The 17978-nt window shown below is 35.8% G+C and overlaps 1 protein-coding gene and 1 long non-coding RNA gene across 5 annotated transcripts; one reads left to right on the plus strand and one right to left on the minus strand.

Moving 5' to 3' along the window:
* Nucleotides 1-2642: 2642 nt before the first annotated feature.
* On the plus strand, nt 2643-16697 carry LOC132059621 (uncharacterized). 4 transcript variants are annotated; one of them, XR_009415665.1, is made up of 6 exons: nt 4938-5921; nt 6001-6161; nt 7506-7593; nt 10972-11513; nt 14893-14973; nt 15062-15414. XR_009415665.1 is itself a non-coding variant. In XM_059452278.1 (5 exons), exons 1-3 carry the CDS (start codon nt 4957-4959, stop codon nt 7589-7591), a joined length of 1212 nt encoding a protein of 403 aa, XP_059308261.1. In that variant the 5' UTR covers nt 4938-4956; the 3' UTR covers nt 7592-7593; nt 14853-14866; nt 16209-16697. The 4 variants fall into 4 exon arrangements, 1 of the variants encoding a protein (XP_059308261.1); XM_059452278.1 differs by lacking the exons at nt 10972-11513; nt 14893-14973; nt 15062-15414 and adding exons at nt 14853-14866; nt 16209-16697; XR_009415666.1 differs by lacking the exons at nt 4938-5921; nt 6001-6161; nt 10972-11513; nt 14893-14973; nt 15062-15414 and adding exons at nt 2643-2852; nt 2994-3077; nt 14853-14867.
* LOC132059622 (uncharacterized) lies at nt 8333-16425 on the minus strand. Its single transcript, XR_009415668.1, has 3 exons — nt 16310-16425; nt 15042-15129; nt 8333-8368 (listed from the first exon to the last, which is right to left on the minus strand). It is a non-coding gene; the product is annotated as an uncharacterized LOC132059622 (long non-coding RNA).
* Nucleotides 16698-17978: the final 1281 nt, after the last annotated feature.

The following is a 17978-nucleotide window of genomic DNA, read 5'->3' on the forward strand; positions in this document are numbered from 1 at the left end:
TTTGAGTATAAGTAAGTAAATGAGACAATTAAATCTTGTGATCCTAAATTAAAAATATTTTTAATGTATCAAAAAGCCCTATAAATATTGTGGTTGTAAATATTTCATATAAGATATTAAATTTAAAGAATTACTTACTAAATATAAAAAGTGACATTTTTTGAACAAACAAAAAGGCAAAGTAATATACATTTGTATAAAATGATGGAATACTTAATTCTATTTATTCTTCACCTCAATACTTTTTCTTTTGATTTTTTTTGGGAAGCCGTCTCTGCAACCAAAAATGTTGCCCCATTTTTCCATTGGTGATCTTGCTAAATGAAGGAAAATATATTTTAAAATTTTCTCCTTTTATTTCAATACAAATATAAGAAGCACATTTGGACATTTAGAACGTTTTCTGAGCAATTCTCATTAATCTCATATATTTCTTTATATTATAGCAATTTCTCGCAGTCCAATTTATCAATGAAGATACTATGTTTATAAGTAATATATTTGGTTAACCTAATTTATTCCCAGTAAACCTATTCAAAAAAATTATGGCTATGCATTTTTTTCTTCAAGAGTTCATTTATACAAAAGCAAATAGAAATAACATATGAGGAAAATTCAATCCACAACATAGAAATGGAAACATCTCCCACGTATGGTTGAAATTGACACTTTTATTCATTATACAGCCAATTGAAAGTAAATAAATAGTAATAGTGGTAGTAAACAAAATAGCAGTATTATTAGTGCAAAAGTAAAAAGTTAAAAAGTAAAAAGATTTGTAGGTCAGGAAATGACGGCAATTACTCAATGAGGTGAAAAGAAGATTTCAGTGGGACCCGCTTGTCAGAAAGCTGTACCCATCTTCAGATGGTATAAACGAAATTATACTAAAGTATCCTGGTTTTTTCGTCCAAATAGGTAAAAGTACACCCATAAAGCCAATCAAGTACAACAGCACATAAACCATGCAATGATAAAGGGAAAAGGGTCAAAAATACATACTGTATGCAGTGGAAAAATAAAATATCACTCCAAACTTATTTTGGGTCAAAATATCCCTCCCATCCCAAAGTTTTCAAATATACTGGACGGAAATTATCCCCAAAATAACCCGAAATCATTTTTGAAACCAGCCCATCATTTAAATTCTGACCCAACCAAATAATAACCCATAAAATTCCCTTATTCCCCCAATACGTAGGTTTGAAGTTTGAAGGAATTGGGGAATAAAGGGATCTTATGGGTTATTATTTAGTTGGGCTCGGGTTTAAATGATGAAACGGTTTTAAATAATGATTTCGGGTTATTTTTGGGATAATTTCCATCAAGACAGGGGTATATTTGAAAACTTTAAGGATGAGAGAGGTATTTTTGACCCAAAATAAGTTCGGAGGATATTTTTAGCCATTTTTCCAAAGTAGAGGTGTATTTTTAACCCTTTTCCCAATGATAAAAGTACCTCCATGTCGGCAAGGAGGACAACGGGAAGCACCTGAAACTCCTCCTTATATAGTAGTAGTAATGCCCTGTATATTAGGAATAATTCATGTATATTATCTAACAATCTTGCATGTTTTAAAAAATATAAAATACACATACAGTCAAACCTTTCAATAACAAAAGATCGTTGGTCCGAAATGTTTTGACCATTATAGAGAATGGCTATTATACACCTATAACATTATTGACATTTAAATAATATTTCACTGTCATAGGCAAAAAAAATGCATAAAATCTAATTTTTCATTTTTAATTGTCAAATTATAAGCTTAGCACTTTGTATAACGAAGAAAAATATTTTAATGATGAATATATATATATGATATTCTTTGTCATAAATAGTGTAAAGGATCAAATATTTAGTCAAAATCACTACACTTATTATCAAGTAATCATAAATATTCTATTTTTATAAAGATGATTAATTATTATATATATTACCAAAAAAAGAAGATTGTTGTTATATGGAGGTAATTTTACAAAAAGTGTACTGTTATAAAGTTGATTGTTGTTGTTATAAAGGTAAAATGTTGTTATGGAGAAGTAAAATATAACATCAAAAATCGATTTCGAAAAAACTTGGCTATTATAGAGAGATGTTGTTATATGTAGATGTTGTTATAAAGAGTTATGATTGTATTAGTGGGACACTACTAAAAAAATAGCATTTTCCGACCTAAAAAAACCGACCTCAGTTGAGGTCGGAAAAAAACCGACCTCAGTTGAGGTCGGAAAAAAACCGACCTCATGAGGTCGGTAAAGTCGTAATATTTATTTTTTAATTTTTTTAAAAATAAACCGACCTCGTGAGGTCGGTAATATTATACCAAAATTTGAAAAAATAATGTACCGACCTCACTAGGTCGGAAATTTATTTGATGCTAAATATATTATAATTTTATTTTTAATTTAAAAGAATACCGACCTCACGAGGTCGGTATTATTTTAAATTAAAAATAAAATTATTAAATATACCGACCTCATGAGGTCGGTATAATTATTCAGTCTAATAAAATCAAGACAGACCCAATTAAACCCGTCTCTTTCCCATTTCTCTCTCTTTTCCTCTCACCTTTTCTCTTCCCCCCCGGCCCAACTCTCTCTCTCTAACCCTAGTAGCTCCGGCGGCGTCACCCATCATTCCTGCCAGTCAACGCCGCCGCGCCATCCCTACCCAGCTGAAAAAAGTTTGTTTCAGATATGACATTGAAAAAAGAGTGTGCCTAATTGACTACTTCTTCCAAATCTCTCCCCCATTTTCTACGCTCTCACACTTTCTTCACTTCATTTTCCCCATATCTCACGCCCTTCTCTTTTTTCAATGCTCTCCACCTTCATTTTCCATCTTTTGGGTAAGCCCTAATTTCTCCTTTGATTCACTAATTTCGTTTTTCGTTTTAATTCCCAAAGTTACTTCCCCTTTTTTTGTTACTCTAACTAAAATGTTTGAGTCTTGGAGAGAACTGACCCAATCTTCCCTTTTCTTTTGTCAGTTGTTTGTGCTTGATTTAGGAGATCATTGTGCTGCCTCTATTGACAACTTTGACGATCAGTAGACAACATCCTTAATCTTTCTGGTATGTATTTTCCTATCTCAAAATGTGCTTTCTCTATTTTAATTGTTCAATTGATGCTTAATGTAATTTGGAATTAGAAACACCGTAATTGTTATCTTGCTGTCTTTTGTCTTCCATTGTTTTGTACAACTTTATTTGGGGCATGATGGCATCATTAACTAAATAAAACAGTAGACCATTTTGTCATATTAGTAAAGTTCATGTAGGACTTTGACAAAAAAAGAAATATAAAAAGAAAATAATTAATGAAGGATATTAAAGTTGTTGAATTGTAAAAAAAAATAAAAAAAAATGGAGTACCGAAGTAGTCTTCAGGCTATGATTCTTTTCTTTTTGAAAATTCAAGAATAAGTCCAGAATCATGACGTTCTTTACTATTCCAAAAAGATTAGTCGAAAGGATGGAAAAAGTAAATAAATGATAATTAATTTTAAAATTTTCTTAGATTAAATTGTCCTAGTTAATTTTTCCTAGTCTGAAGCTTTAATTTGCTAATTAGGGAAAGTGGTGATTTGGGTTTTGAACATTGAATTAAATTATTCATTGAATTTGTTCCTTAACAATTTCAAATTTGGTACCGTTTGTGTAGATGGAATCTCGTAGTTGGATGTATAATAGGACAAACGACAGCCGAGGGGGGATGAGGCAAGAATTTGTAGACGGTGTTGATGCTTTTGTTGACTATGCAATGACACTTGAAACTTATCAAATTCATGGCTTGGTTAGGTGTCCTTGTGTGAAATGTCAATGTATGAATTACGAGAAACTAGAGATTGTTAGGCTTCATCTCTATAAAGATGGCTTTGAAAAAAATTATACAGTGTGGACTAGTCATGGAGAAACGAATAGTAGTTTTGGTAGATTTCAAAACTTTGTTGTTGGTGAAAGTAGTAGGGCGGTGGAACCTAATGTCCAAAATTCTAGAATGCACGACATGGTTCAAGATGCTTATGGGATGCATTCCGATTTTGAATCTGGTAACCATGATGAAGAAGCTCCAAATGAAGAAGCTAGTCGTTTTTTTGAACAATTGAAAAATGCTAGTCGGCCTTTATATGAAGGGAGTCCCCACTCTCAATTGTCTATTGCTGTTAGATTATTAAGCATCAAAGCCGATTGGAATGTTCCTCGAGGTGCAATGGATCTTTGCCGTGATTGGCCTTATACATGAATTAGTTGACCCGAAATTAGAGATACCTGAAAACTACTATAAGGCAAAAAGATTAGTGTCTAAGTTAGGACTCTCGTCCATGAGAATTGATTGTTGTGAAAATGGATGCATGTTATACTATAAGGATGACAAAGGTCTAGAATCTTGTAAGTTTTGTGGAAGAGCTCGTTTTAAGCGGACTCATAGCGGGAAGAGGGTTGCCGTTAAGGCGATGCATTACTTACCTCTTATACCAAGGTTAAAGAGGTTGTACGCATCAAATAGCTCCGCTCCTCATATGAGATGGCACAGTGAAAATAGAAGGCCGCCTGGTGTTATGTGTCATCCATCAGACGGAGAGGCTTGGAAACATTTTGACGCAACATATCCAAACTTTGCGGCTGAACCACGGAACATTAGGTTGGGTTTATGTTCCGATGGATTCGCTCCACATTCTCCGTTTCTACTACACCATATTCTTCCGGCTTTGTTTTCTTAACACCATATAATCTTCCACCGAGTTGTGTATGACTAGTCTATATATATTCCTTAATTGCATTATTCCTGGCCCTCGTAATTCAAAAAGTTTTATGTATACTTGAAAACTTTGATTGATGAGTTGAAACTGTTGTGGGTTGAAGGGGTTGAGACATATGACGTTTCACGTAAGCGAAATTTTAATTTGAGGGTTGCTTTAATGAGACTATTAATGATTTTCCTGCATACGGGATGTTGTCTGGGTGGATGACTGCTGGAAAGTTAGCCTGTCCTTACTGCATGGAGAATACTAAATCGTTCACTTTAAAGCATGGCAAAAAAAATTCATGGTTTGATTGTCACCGTCAATTCTTGCCAATGGATCATGAGTTTAGGAGTATGAAAAATGCATTTAGGAAGAACAAAATTGAACGAAACTATCCACCTCCAAGACTTTCAGGAGAGGAAATTTGGGAGAGGGTTGAGAACTTTCCGAAAGTTACTGAAGAACCACCGTACAAGTTCGATGGGTATGGGCTTGCACATAACTGGACCAAACAAAGCATATTTTGGGAGTTACCATATTGGAAGGATAATCTTCTCCGGCATAATCTTGATGTCATGCACATTGAAAAAAATTACTTTGATAATTTATTCAACACAGTAATGGATGTCAAGGGCAAGACAAAAGATAATCCAAAGGCTAGATTGGACTTACAGGAATATTGTATGCGTAAAGAGTTATGGTTGCAGGACAAACGGAACGGGGTCTTCAAGCCTAAGGCTAGTTATTCATTCACAATGGATCATAAGCGAAAGATTTGTGAATGGGTTAAGAACTTGAAGATGCCTGATGGGTATGCATCAAATTTGGAAAAACGTGTTGATATGGCGCAAGGAAAGTTACATGGGATGAAAAGCCATGATTGTCATGTTTTCATGGAAACTTTACTCCCCATTGCATTTAGTAGCTTGCCCACCCGAATCTGGAAGCCTATGACTGAAATTAGTTTGTTCTTCAAAGACTTGTGTTCCAGCACATTGAGGGTAGACAACCTGGATCGGATGCATCAGAATATTCCTGTAATAACAAGTAAGTTGGAGAAAATTCTTCCACCGGGATTCTTCGATGTGATGGAACATCTTCCAATTCACCTTGCGGAGGAAGCTCGACTCGGAGGCCCAGTTCATTGTCGTTGGATGTATCCCTTCGAGAGGTAATAGGTGTAAATTTTTATTTATTTCTCTCTACCAATTTATTTTTAAAAAATTCACGCTTAAAATAATATTATGCAGAACTATTGGCAAGTCTAAACGGGGTATCAAGCAGAAACATAGAGTTGAAGGATCAATTTGCGAAGCCTATCTTGCTAAGGAAACGGCTCATTTCTGTTCTTACTACTTTGGGGATGATGTGGCATGCTTGCGAAACAGACCCAATCGGCATTATGAAGGAGGTGAGAATGATGCTTTAGCGAAGCCGATATCAATCTTCAATCGACCGGGTTCAGGTTCAAAAAAACGTACAAGAGAATTTAATGATATGGAGTCTAAATCTGCATCGATACATGTCTTGCTGAATTGCCCGGAAGTTCAACGATATTATGAGTAAGTTGTTATTATTTTGCACTAAATATCCAAGTACAAGGCATAACAACTAACTCAAACTCCATTTTGTCGGACAGTTACTTTGTGCATTTAAATGGTGTTGAAAAAGTGTACGACCAGTTTGGGAAGTGGTTTAACGATTATGTAAGTGTTACAGCCTTTTCACAAAGCTAATATAATTTAAAAAGTGCACATTATATTATTGCTAACTTACTATTTCTTAACTATTAATAGGTTTACAGTACAGAATATGGTTACCATGACCAACTTTTAAAGGACATATCTTGGGGACCCGGTATGGTCTATTCTATGGACAAATATGTGGTAAATGGTTTCAAATTTACTACCGAAGAACGATCTAAGCATATGAAAACTAACAACAGCGGGGTTTGGGTTAAAGGTGGGGATGGAAACCAAGCCGGGGTCGATTATTATGGTGTAATTAAGGAGATCCTAGAACTGGAATATTACGTGGTGGCAAAAAAAGAATTGTACTTTTTCGGTGCAAGTGGTTTGATCCAACCCCAAATAGAGGTACAAAGGTACTCGAGCAAAAGATAACATCATAGAAGTAAACCACACGAGGGAGTATGCGGCTTATGATCCTTTCATTATTGCACAAAATGTTAGACAAGTGTACTATGCTCCTTATCCTTGCGTCCGGATAAGTCCGCTTGGTGGGTGGTAATTAAAGTCAAGCCCGTGGGTCGAGTGGAAGTGGAGAATGTGTTGCTGTTGTGTTCCGGGATGACGACATATCGGTTGTTCACCAAACGATTGACAATGAGTTAGAAGATGATTTAGAGCATACGAGAACACATATTGGAAGAAATAAATGCGAGAAGAAATTAATGCAGAGGTGAATGAATGTAATAATGAAAACGAAACAACTGATGAGGAAGAATGGTCAGAAGAGGGAGATGGGGATGGGGATGAGGATTAATAGCAATTAGTAAGTATTTTTTTATACTTACATATTTTCTTTACATGTTTGAAATTAGTAGCTGATTGTTTACTTCCTATTTATAGGTTCTATCTGGAATGGTTTAGCTTTATTACTCGGTTTTCGAATACTATCAGTGTTTTGAAGTTGGCAACTTTTACGAAATTACATTTTTGTGTGTCTTTATTCTTCCTCCTTAACCTTTTAAAAACATCCTTATGTTGATTCTTTCTCTTTTGTTTCCTTTCAGATACCTCAACGAAGACATTCTTTGAGCCATTTCGACATTTTAGAGATCTGAGAGGGGTAATGCACTTGACAATCTTGACGGTGTAGTGGTACGTTTTATGAATTTTTCCCTGTTGTAGAATTTTACCTTACTAATCCTATTGAGGCAAACTAACATAACTAGCAAGCATGTAGAAAATATGAACTTGACAAAATGGTAGTGACCTGATGTACATTAGTGAATGTTAGACAAACCTGCAAATTGCCTGCCTGCATTAGTGAATGTTTGACCCCTCATGTAGTGTTTTCTTCTATTTTATTCTTTTAGATTTCTTGCAGTGTTAATAGGATAACAAAAGCATTTAAGTCTTAACGCATGGAATTGACATTATAATATAATCATGATTTGACATAATCCACTTCTAAGAATTTGGGCCTAAAATACCATCTTTGGAAATAGCCACATGGATGAATATACCATGTCTGGAATAGCCATGATTCAGATTTTTAGCATCTGGTACTATTTCTTTGCTCTTGGAACTTGAAGAAATATTACCATGCTGCTATAAATTCGCAAATTAGTACCATCTTGGGGACCGGTGCTTGTGTTTTGAATGTTTTGAAAATAGGATTCTTTGCATTCCCACCCATTAACACCAAACCAATGTGCTTGGTACTACAAGTAGTACCCATGATTAATGCTACTACTCTCCCGAAATTGAACTTTAAGACTTGCATTATCTACAATAACCAAGCTACCTCCTCTTGGTGGTTTGTTAAATTCTCGAAGAAATATTGTTTTTTCCCCAAAAAATCATCCTTTACATTGTTACGGATATTTCCACATATCTCAACAACTTTAGATGGAGATACAAAGTTGTTCTCCTCCTTTAGCAAGCACCCGATCTCATTTATGTGTTTTGAATGTCCTAATAGAAAAAACACAGGGCTAATATCACGCGTTCTTATCTAACTTCTTGTCAATGAGTCAATGGGATTTCTGATAAAGCAGACACTAAGTCATTTGACATATTTGGCGCCTGTAGCTTGTAGCCTATCATAGATTGGTATTGACATGCTATTTTATCGATGTCAGATAGGAGAAGAGCTGGGAGAGATATATGACTACGTGGCTCCTTGTTTTCCTCCAAGGTTTGTGCTTTGCTCTTTACACCTCTCGTAATGCCATTTTCTTTTCCATTTATCGGGATTAACTAGATTTAGTGAGAGATAAACAAAACATTACATGTCTAGAAAGAATAACCTCCTATTCATGCTCTTAAGATTGTCCTCAAGGCATTCCCACTATCTCGGTTTGGCTTTTGTATCCATTAGTGACTTCGTCGGAAGTTTCTTCTCATTTCGAAAATTACTTGGCAAAATAACTCTTATCTCTAACATTAGTCACAATCTGAAGTTCTCCTCATTGCTATTGATTGCTTTCAATCTATTGCTGATAAAGTATAATATTCTATATAACTCAATGTTATATAATCGAGCATCTGATTTTATAATGTTTGGGATGATGGAGAAGTTTCACATGCATAATGTTTGGTATGATTTTCTTCAAAATGCTTTTGTTAGCGGTAAGCTATTGCTTGTGCTATATAGGTATCATTTTTGGTCTTAAGCTAGCAACACTTTCAACTCAGAGGGCATCAAAAAAAGGAAAGAAAAACTCATAAAAGTCTATATCCTAATATCTCTTAACACTTGATCTACTTCTGTTTCTTTTCTGTATGTTGTTATGTCCATTCTAACTTGTACTTTATATGGTAACAGATATGAAGTTTTCCACTCATGGTAAATCTTTATACGAGAGAGATTTGTTCGAGAGAAATGAGTGACCAAGCTACCAACATGACAAATATAGAGATCTTAAAGGTAATGCAACTTTAATCATATTGGCATTTTCTTTCTTTTGGATTACTGAAAGTTTACTTTGGCATGAGAAACTGTTGTTAGTTTGCTTTAAAGCTTGAAAATATGGAAATTTTATATACTATAGAATTGGGAAGTCATTAAAAAGGCATTTCAACTTATTCCTAGGGGTGGGCATAAATACCAAAAATCGAAAAATCGAACCGAACCGAATGAATTCGATTTTCGGTGTTTCGGTTCGGTTCCAATTTTTTTAAATAGCAAATTCGGTGTTCGGTTCGGTGTTCGGTTTCGAATTTTCGTTTTTTCGGTTTAACCGAAATATGTAAAGTATTTTCATAAGCTCCTCTCATCTTATGCATCTTTCCCTCATTAAGTAGTCGTTAACTAAACAAATACTACTAAGATTCCTATGGATTTAGGTTTATAATTCGTGCAAAAGAATGTCAAATCTTTTCCTAAAGCAATATTGCTGCTCCGCCGGCGCTTCTTCATTTCTTAACATGAATTTTTCGCCGAGTTTGGAAAGCCGGTTAAGGCAGCTTGCCGGATGGCAGCCGGTCGCTTTATCGCGCGGCCGCCGGCATTTATGATTTTTGTTAATTCAATGTTTCCAAATTGTGCATCCCATCCTTCTCGTAAACGTTGACGGGTGGTGCTATAGCATCAGAGCATGGCCCGTGGCCGAAATTCCTTATCCATTTAATAGTTCACCTAATAGGCTCGTATTAGTACTCTTGTAATTAATCTCATGATGTTTCCAAAATTCCCCCTTTTTCCCTTTTGTCCTTCTAATTTACCATCTTAAAAAGCAAAGTCGATTTACCCATAATTAACTTTAACCACTTCCCATCATCACCTCTCAGCATTAACATATTCATCTTCCCAAGATCTTTTCTTTATCGTTGAGGAAATAGTTCTGGTGCTAAATTTGGTGCTAGATTTGCATTTAGCAGTAGATTTTTTTTTTTTGGTACTAATTTACTCTTAAAACTGATTTCTCCTGGTTTGGTTTTGCTGCAGCATGAACATTCAGAGATTTGTCAATAATTTTTTCCACACCAGTTGTCCAGAATCCACAATCTCTGCAAAATTATTATTAGGATGTAGACTCTTAGGATCTGCAACAACCAGTTCCTCCACAATATTAGTGCATTAATATTCCTTAAACCATCTGATCTGAAAGGAGGTATTCCATTCTCTCTTTCCTTAATATTATTTCATTTCTCTCAATTTTCACTATCACTTTTTCTTCTGCCAAACTTTTTATTTTGTTTTTCGGATTTATATGTTAGAGTAGATGCAACATTTTACAATATCAAATTGCAGTTAATGTTTAGATGCTTTGCATAGTCATGCATTGATGAAGTTAGCAACAGCCATAAAAAAAAAAGGAACAAAAAAGTAGCACATGGCAAAACATAATCGAGAAAATTGCATAGCTTATATCCTAATATGATCGCTAGAAAATGTCATAAACGTAAAATGCTTGATTTGTAGTAGAGGTACAATAATAAAGTGTATTACAGTAAAACATGTATTACTACTACTATGTATTTCTTTTCTATTAATTTATATTTGCGATACTTACATATATTATTGTATAGATGGCAGGTGAAAAGGGGGGTAAGAAAACAAAGAAGGCTAAGGAGACGGGGGTTCCCCGGAGACCATCACAAAACCTTGTGATTAGAGATAGAAGCTCGTCGCCACATCTCCCACCACGCGGTGCTCCATTGCCTTATGATCCCCTTATGAACGGCATTGCATATAGTCTTCCACCTCCACATAGCTTTGGTCGGCCCTATATGGCTCCACGCCAGGGCTTTACTGAGGCGCCTCCCCAGAGCCCCTCGATGATGTCCACACCAGGTTATCCTACCCCACAGGGCTTCACTCGGTATACTCTCGGATCTCAGCGAGCTACGTCTAGTGGTACTCCGACGGCCACTCCTAGCCCGACTGCAACACATCATTCTTCATCATCTACTGAACTGTACGAGATTACGGGTCCTGACCTTCGAGAAAGTAGTTCTCCGCCTCACACTCCTACCGCAAGTGAATTACCTGGAGGTGTACGTGCTCCACAACTGGAATCTTATGACTCATCAGGGCGACTCATCATCGAGCCTGCGGGATACGGGTACGAGTTTCCTTTCGATCGCTAGGTTATTTTTTTGTTTATGTATTTTTTTTTTAAAGCAAAGTCCACTAGGCATAGACTTGTACTATTACTGCCAAATCCTAAAAAAAGAGAAAATAGACTTGTAGCATGTACAAACAACATATTTAAACAACCCCTAGCAAAACAAAGTAGGTTGCTCTTGCACTTCAACTTCTTCTTTAACATTTTCATCCGCTTCAACTCATTCTACACTACCTTCAAGGGAGATTCTTCATGACCTCAAATTCTTGATCTGTTAAAAGGATAAGTTCATGTTAGTTTAATAAAAGAAACTCCAACTAGCTCCTTTTATTTAAAAATACAAATGAATATTTAATATTGCTAGGTTGTTCCTAAAGTAGGATGTAAAATAAAGAAGTGAAGAACATCTCACAACACTTGAAGGAAACACTTAATCATGTCCCACTTTATGAGCACAAGAAAAAATGAAAGTAGAAATTAAATTCCATATACAACCCTTCATATTCAAAGCCACCATATATCTATAATCTAAGAATTGATGTAGATTTAACCATTGTTAATTACTATATACTAGTTAATACCTAATACCCAATTAAAATAATAACAATAACTACGCCTCGTCCCAAACAAGTTGGGGACCCAACAAAAAACAATAACCAGCAAAAGATAGAGTTTAGGACATGAAAGAAGTGGATACAGTAATAGGAAAATATCAATCACTGGGAAACACAAAGCCTTAGCTTCAAGACCATGAAGTAAAACTTCTTCTTTAACATATTTCACTACTAAAAAAGAACTATGTATTATAGTTATCTGATAATTTTTCCTATGTCTTGTTGAACATGGTCATTAAATCTAAAGAAGCTGATAAGTAATGATAACGAAATAAAAGATTGAAAACGTAGTTAATATTGAGTATTCCAGTGACATCTTCAAATCTTTAATTTTACATCTAAGATTTTATGGATGTGAGTGTTGATTCATCTAATGAGGATTTATGGTTCACACTATATTTGAAGGAAACCCTTAGATAGAGCATTCGTCCCACCTGTTAAGTTAGTACCCTCCATCAAATCTATAATTTGACTATCACATATGATCCTTGTTAACTGAAAGCTTACTTATCAAAAAAAGCATCTTTGTTAACTGAAGCGTGTAATGATATATTGCTAAAAGAGTATTTAGCTCTAATTTCCAATCATCGTCATCCAGATTTTTTTAATTACCTGAGACGTGATCAGACAAAAGTATCTAGTAACTTTAACTCTCTTTTAAGGAATCATTTGAATTGTCCATTCCACATGAAACTTCAATCTCTGTTAGAATATCATGGGGATGAAATATGTTGTTATTTATGTTTTCGGTAGAAGGCGTGAGAATATGCCATCTAAAAAGTCATGGCTATATGCTATAGTTTGTATTCGGAATTTTGATCTTATATAAATTTATTTCGTTCGTAGTTACCTAGCTCGATTAGGTTGAACATGTTCATTTAACATACTAGTTAGCTTTTCCTTACTAATGAAACTATTTGACACAAAAGGTTGCTAAAATGCAATAAAAATATGCTTCAAGAGTTGTCAACCATACCATGTCAAATGGATGCATTTTATCGAGAAGGCGGGGGTGGAGAAGTATAGTCGTTGATTGATAAGCCATGATTAGACAGAAAATTTTCTAAGTTTGGTAACTCTCCACTTAGATAGATAAAGTTCTCATTGTAAATGAACTAGAAACTCATTCATCAAGTATTCAGTGGCATCAAAAAAATTTATTCTAAAGTACCAATGTCTTATGTTTTTTTTGATTGCTTACCCTCACTCTTTTTTGGCTCAATTGTCTTATACTGATTTTGGGATGGGCAGAGGCAAAAGCTAAATCATTATACTCATTAAAACAAGGTAAATAGTATATGCATTAGAGTACACTGATGGCACCGTCACTGAACACATTTTCTATGACCATACTGAATTTTGTGACAATGAAGTAGATAACAAATAAAGAAAGAATAGTCAAACTACCAACAAAGGCTCATATAAGTACAAAATAATCATTGGACATTGCAACAAAGACAAATATGGTCATCTATGGTTCCCAAACTTTAAAACTCTAAAAGAGAATGTAAAGAACTATAAAAGTTTGGTATACAAAAACATTATCCGAATTGTTTGAATGAAAAATGTTTGTTAGTTTTAGTTGGTAATTGCTAAAACAAAGCCTTCTACTAACGTTCTGCACACAAAAGTCCTGGATAAATCTAAACAAAACCGTGACTGAGTGAAATTGTCCTATACTCCTACCCAATAGATGGCCTGAACATTAATTCTTGGAACTGTGCTTTTGCATTACTACAGCTGCTAAAAATTTGCATGAATCGTCTCATCATGTGATAAACCAAATCTTGTCCAATTATGGCCCAAGTCAACTGCATTATATTGTGTATCTTCCATAATGTTTGATAGCTGCTGCTTGCCTTGATAAACTGCTGCAATAAGTATCCTGCTCATGCCATGAAACCACCTAATTTCAAAGACATTTTCCCTCTATTGTCCATCCCTCAGTAGAGCACATGGTGCTAATACCACACACTGGGAAATGGTCAATAAAAGGATCATGCTTGAAATTAGTGTATCTGCAGCCAATTGCAAGGACCAACCTACATTTGAGAACCTGAAAAGTAACCAGAGTGACACAAAAACTTTCCCGTAGTGTCCAGTTTTACCCTTACTGCCTTCAAAAATTTCAACTGAAGTAAGCAGTAGCACCAAACTTAATAAACTGTTTTGATGCCTACTTTTGTATAATAGTCTGATCAACCATTAAACCAGACCCTGTACCCCCATTAGCACAAGTTTCACTATCAAAAGAATTATACATAAATCCCAAATCATTTCCTGTATAAACTGGATCAATGAGATAATACCAGGCCACTATTTGTACCAGTAACATACCATTTTCTGGGCAAATAGAATCAATTGAATAGTAAACGGAAGAAACTTTGAACAAAATTCCTAACACCTCAACTCTAAATAGCAGAACCATTCATAATGCAAATTTTGCAAGTCTGCATCTCTGCAAATCACAAATTCTGCTGGCTGAATCCAAACTACCACAAACCACTCTAAACCATATTTTCACCAATTTTCCAATATTACTCCTGTGCCTGCTACAAGTGAACAGTGCAGTTTTTGTGCAAACTCTCCCACGCCAAAGCTGACAACTGTACTCAATGTGATGCACCATGTAACTGAGGCACTTAGAAGCACTCCTATCACCAGTTGCCTTTATCCAAAGATTATGCACCAAATCATTTCTAAGTGTTTAATTTTAAATTTTTGGTAGTTGGTTACCAGACAAAGCTTCAAGACTCCTTACAGATGAGATAGCAAAACTATTTAAAGACTCACCTACTTGGGGCCAGATGTCACCAAATCGCCAGAGACAGATCTATTATGCGTTTAAGGTATATGCATTTATTATTTTTATTTAAACAATCCGCTCATATTGATGATCGATTCCTTATTAATAAACTCATTTACTTTTCATTGCAGGAAAAATGTGTCTGGCTCCCGGAACATGAGAAGCAGCTAACTCAAAACTTCAAGAAGAAAGCTCAGCGCTTACTATGTGACATGTTAGGAAGGGTTCGTGAATCTAACAAGAAGCCTACGTGGATCCTTCCTGAAAACTATGCCAAGCTACTGCATTACTGGGCAACTAATGAAAGATTCTTACAATTGAGTGACATAGGGAAGAAGGCTAGAAATTCGACGAAGGGTGGCTCCCTACACACTAGTGGGGCTATGAGCCAAGAGGCCGTGAGGAGGAAGCTGGCAAGTCTACCTTAAGTGTACTTGAAGGATTGTGAATTTACTTTATTGTCTTTATGTCTAATCAATTTATTCTTTTGATGAGGCGTTCAAGATCACTCACGTGAAGAAGAAGGCAAACACTAATGATCCAGACCAGTGGTGTGAGGAACGGGCTGAGCGGACCTACGTAAGCTTCCTTTTATTTTTCATATTTTGGTTTGTTAGATTGAGTTGTCTGTAGCGAGTGACTTACTTTAGGCAGTATCCATAAAGTAACTAAAGAAAATAGCTATAGCAGTTCATCAGCATTTGAAGATCTAGTAAAAACTATGCAGGTTGGCTTTCCCCGAATGCAAGTTGATATTGAAGGAAATAAAAAATTGTTAGTAGTATTGATTTGTTTTCCGTTTAGTAGTATTGATTTCAACCATTTAGTTGAATTGTTAGTAGTATTGATTTCAACCATGTTCTATTTTGGTTTTTTGCTAAATGTTTGATAGTTTTTTTTGTTGAATTCGAGATTTAAGTTGGTTGCTAATTTTACCTTCTAATTTCAGAATCAATATCAACATTCAAAGGCCGAGTTTCTTTGTACTCAGCCACCCGACACACAGCTGACAGATAAACAAATGGAGGAAAGGTGGCTTGGGAGTGTTGGTGGTCCCACTAGGTTTGGCACAGCTTACGGAATGCCACATCGTGCATTTCGTCAATACGGTCGCCCGGAAGGCCTACATTCTTCCAATACCGAGTCGTTTGATAGAGTGAGTGCTATGGCCATGGAGCAAAAGATTGCCGAGCTATCTAGCCAACTACAGGCCTCAGAGGAAAGGGAGAGGCGGAGGGACGTGCAGTTTGACGGTATGAGGGCCCAATTAGACGCACTACTTGCTTCGAGGGGGATTCCGTCGTATCCTGATAATGCTCGTAACCCCCATACTCAATCTAGTGGTGCGGATGATGATGGGACTCACGTCTCAAACACACAAAGGCATGTTTGAATGTTAATGTTGTGGTGGATTTGTGGATTGTGTAAGTGTTTTGTGGATGTTTGCGAGGGGTGAAGTAGTCTAATGTTGTAGACTAACTTAGTGTAGATTTGTTTAATGTTTTTTCGATGTTTGTAAAGGTTGAAGTAGTTTAATGTTGTGTTAATGTTTGCGAAGGTTGAAGTAGCTTAATGTCTCTTGTGAATGTTTGAATGACGTTTTGATTCAACTTTGAAGTAGTTTCTAATTGAATTTGATGTATTGGTGGTTGTAATATATGTGTTTGTTGAAGTAGCTTAATGTTTTATGTATTTGTAGTAGTTTGGTGAATTGTTGGCAGCTATTTGAGCTGGTTTTAGTTGAATCTAAAATTGTTTTCATCTTGACAGGGGGGCAGCTGGAATAGCAGCTATATCCTACCAATTTTTTTTTGCGAATACCGACCTCGTAGAGGTCGGTTTTCCGCAAAATTTACGTGTAAATGTGCAAATTACCGACCTCATGAGGTCGGTTTTCTGCAAAATTTACCCAGGAACTGCAAATTACCGACCTCATGAGGTCGGTTTTCTGCAAAATTTTCTACAACTTGCAAATTACCGACCTCATGAGGTCAGTTTTCTGCAAATATTTTCAAGAAATTAAAAATTACCGACCTCATGAGGTCAGTTTTCTGCAAAATTTTCTACAAATTGCAAATTACCGACCTCATGAGGTCGGTTTTCGGCAAATATTTTCAATAAATTGAAAATTAACGACCTCATAAGGTCGGTTTTCTGCAAATATTTTCAAGAAATTGAAAATTAACGACCTCGTGATGTCGGTTTTCTGCAAATATTTTCAAGAAATTGAAAATTAACGACCTCATGAGGTCGGTTTTATGCAAAATTTTCCCAGAAATTATAAATTACCGACCTGATGATGTCGGTTTTCTGCAAATACCGATCTCACGACGACAGAAATATAAAACAATATATTATATATTCATATAAATTACCGAGCTCAGGAGGTCGGTAAACTCATATCATCATTATATTATTAATATAATTTACCGACCTCGTGAGGTCGGTACTTTATCTCCATAATACCCGACGTAAAAAATTATACCGACCTCGTGAGGTCGGTAAGAATACCGACCCACTCTTTTCCGACCTAATTTTGAGGTCGGTTTTGAGGTCGGTTTTTGACCAATACCGACCTCATGAGGTCGGGAATAGCCATTTTTTTTAGGTCGGAAAATGCTGTTTTTTTAGTAGTGGGAAAATGTAAGGTATGTATATGACATATCTAAATGGGACCAAGCAAATATGTGTGATCACGTAAAAGTTTAACAATTTTAGCTCTGCGTTAGGGGCTGAGCCTCAAACCCAGATATACCTCTCTCTCTGGGAAGTCAATGAAGAGATTACTTCCTCAAGCTCTTTAATCATTAATTTGGTTGCATCCGAATCTTCATGATCACTAAATGTATCCAAAGTGCCACGGATTTCGGGCCCTTCTTCAATTGACACTTCATCAATCGGTTCCTTTACTAGACCGTGAATGCTTGGCACCCCTGGTAGCTTTAGCTGCTATTCGGGACCACTTCCTATGGCACGATGGCTTGCCAGTGCCAATGGAATTTATTTCCCGGGATGCTCTTTGCTTTCTCCGGATCTCAGATTCTCCAT

The sequence above is a fragment of the Lycium ferocissimum genome, chromosome 6, assembly GCF_029784015.1.
Source record: "Lycium ferocissimum isolate CSIRO_LF1 chromosome 6, AGI_CSIRO_Lferr_CH_V1, whole genome shotgun sequence".
In the NCBI taxonomy this organism is placed as follows: Eukaryota; Viridiplantae; Streptophyta; class Magnoliopsida; order Solanales; family Solanaceae; genus Lycium; species Lycium ferocissimum.

Excerpts from the sequence above, each read along its gene's own strand:
- LOC132059621 (XM_059452278.1), top strand. The coding sequence starts at position 4,957 with ATGTTGTCTGGGTGGATGACTGCTGGAAAGTTAGCCTGTCCTTACTGC. Across the intron at positions 5,922-6,000 it reads TGGATGTATCCCTTCGAGAG|AACTATTGGCAAGTCTAAAC; the intron begins GTAATAGGTGTA and ends AATATTATGCAG. Across the intron at positions 6,162-7,505 it reads CAATCGGCATTATGAAGGAG|ATACCTCAACGAAGACATTC; the intron begins GTGAGAATGATG and ends GTTTCCTTTCAG.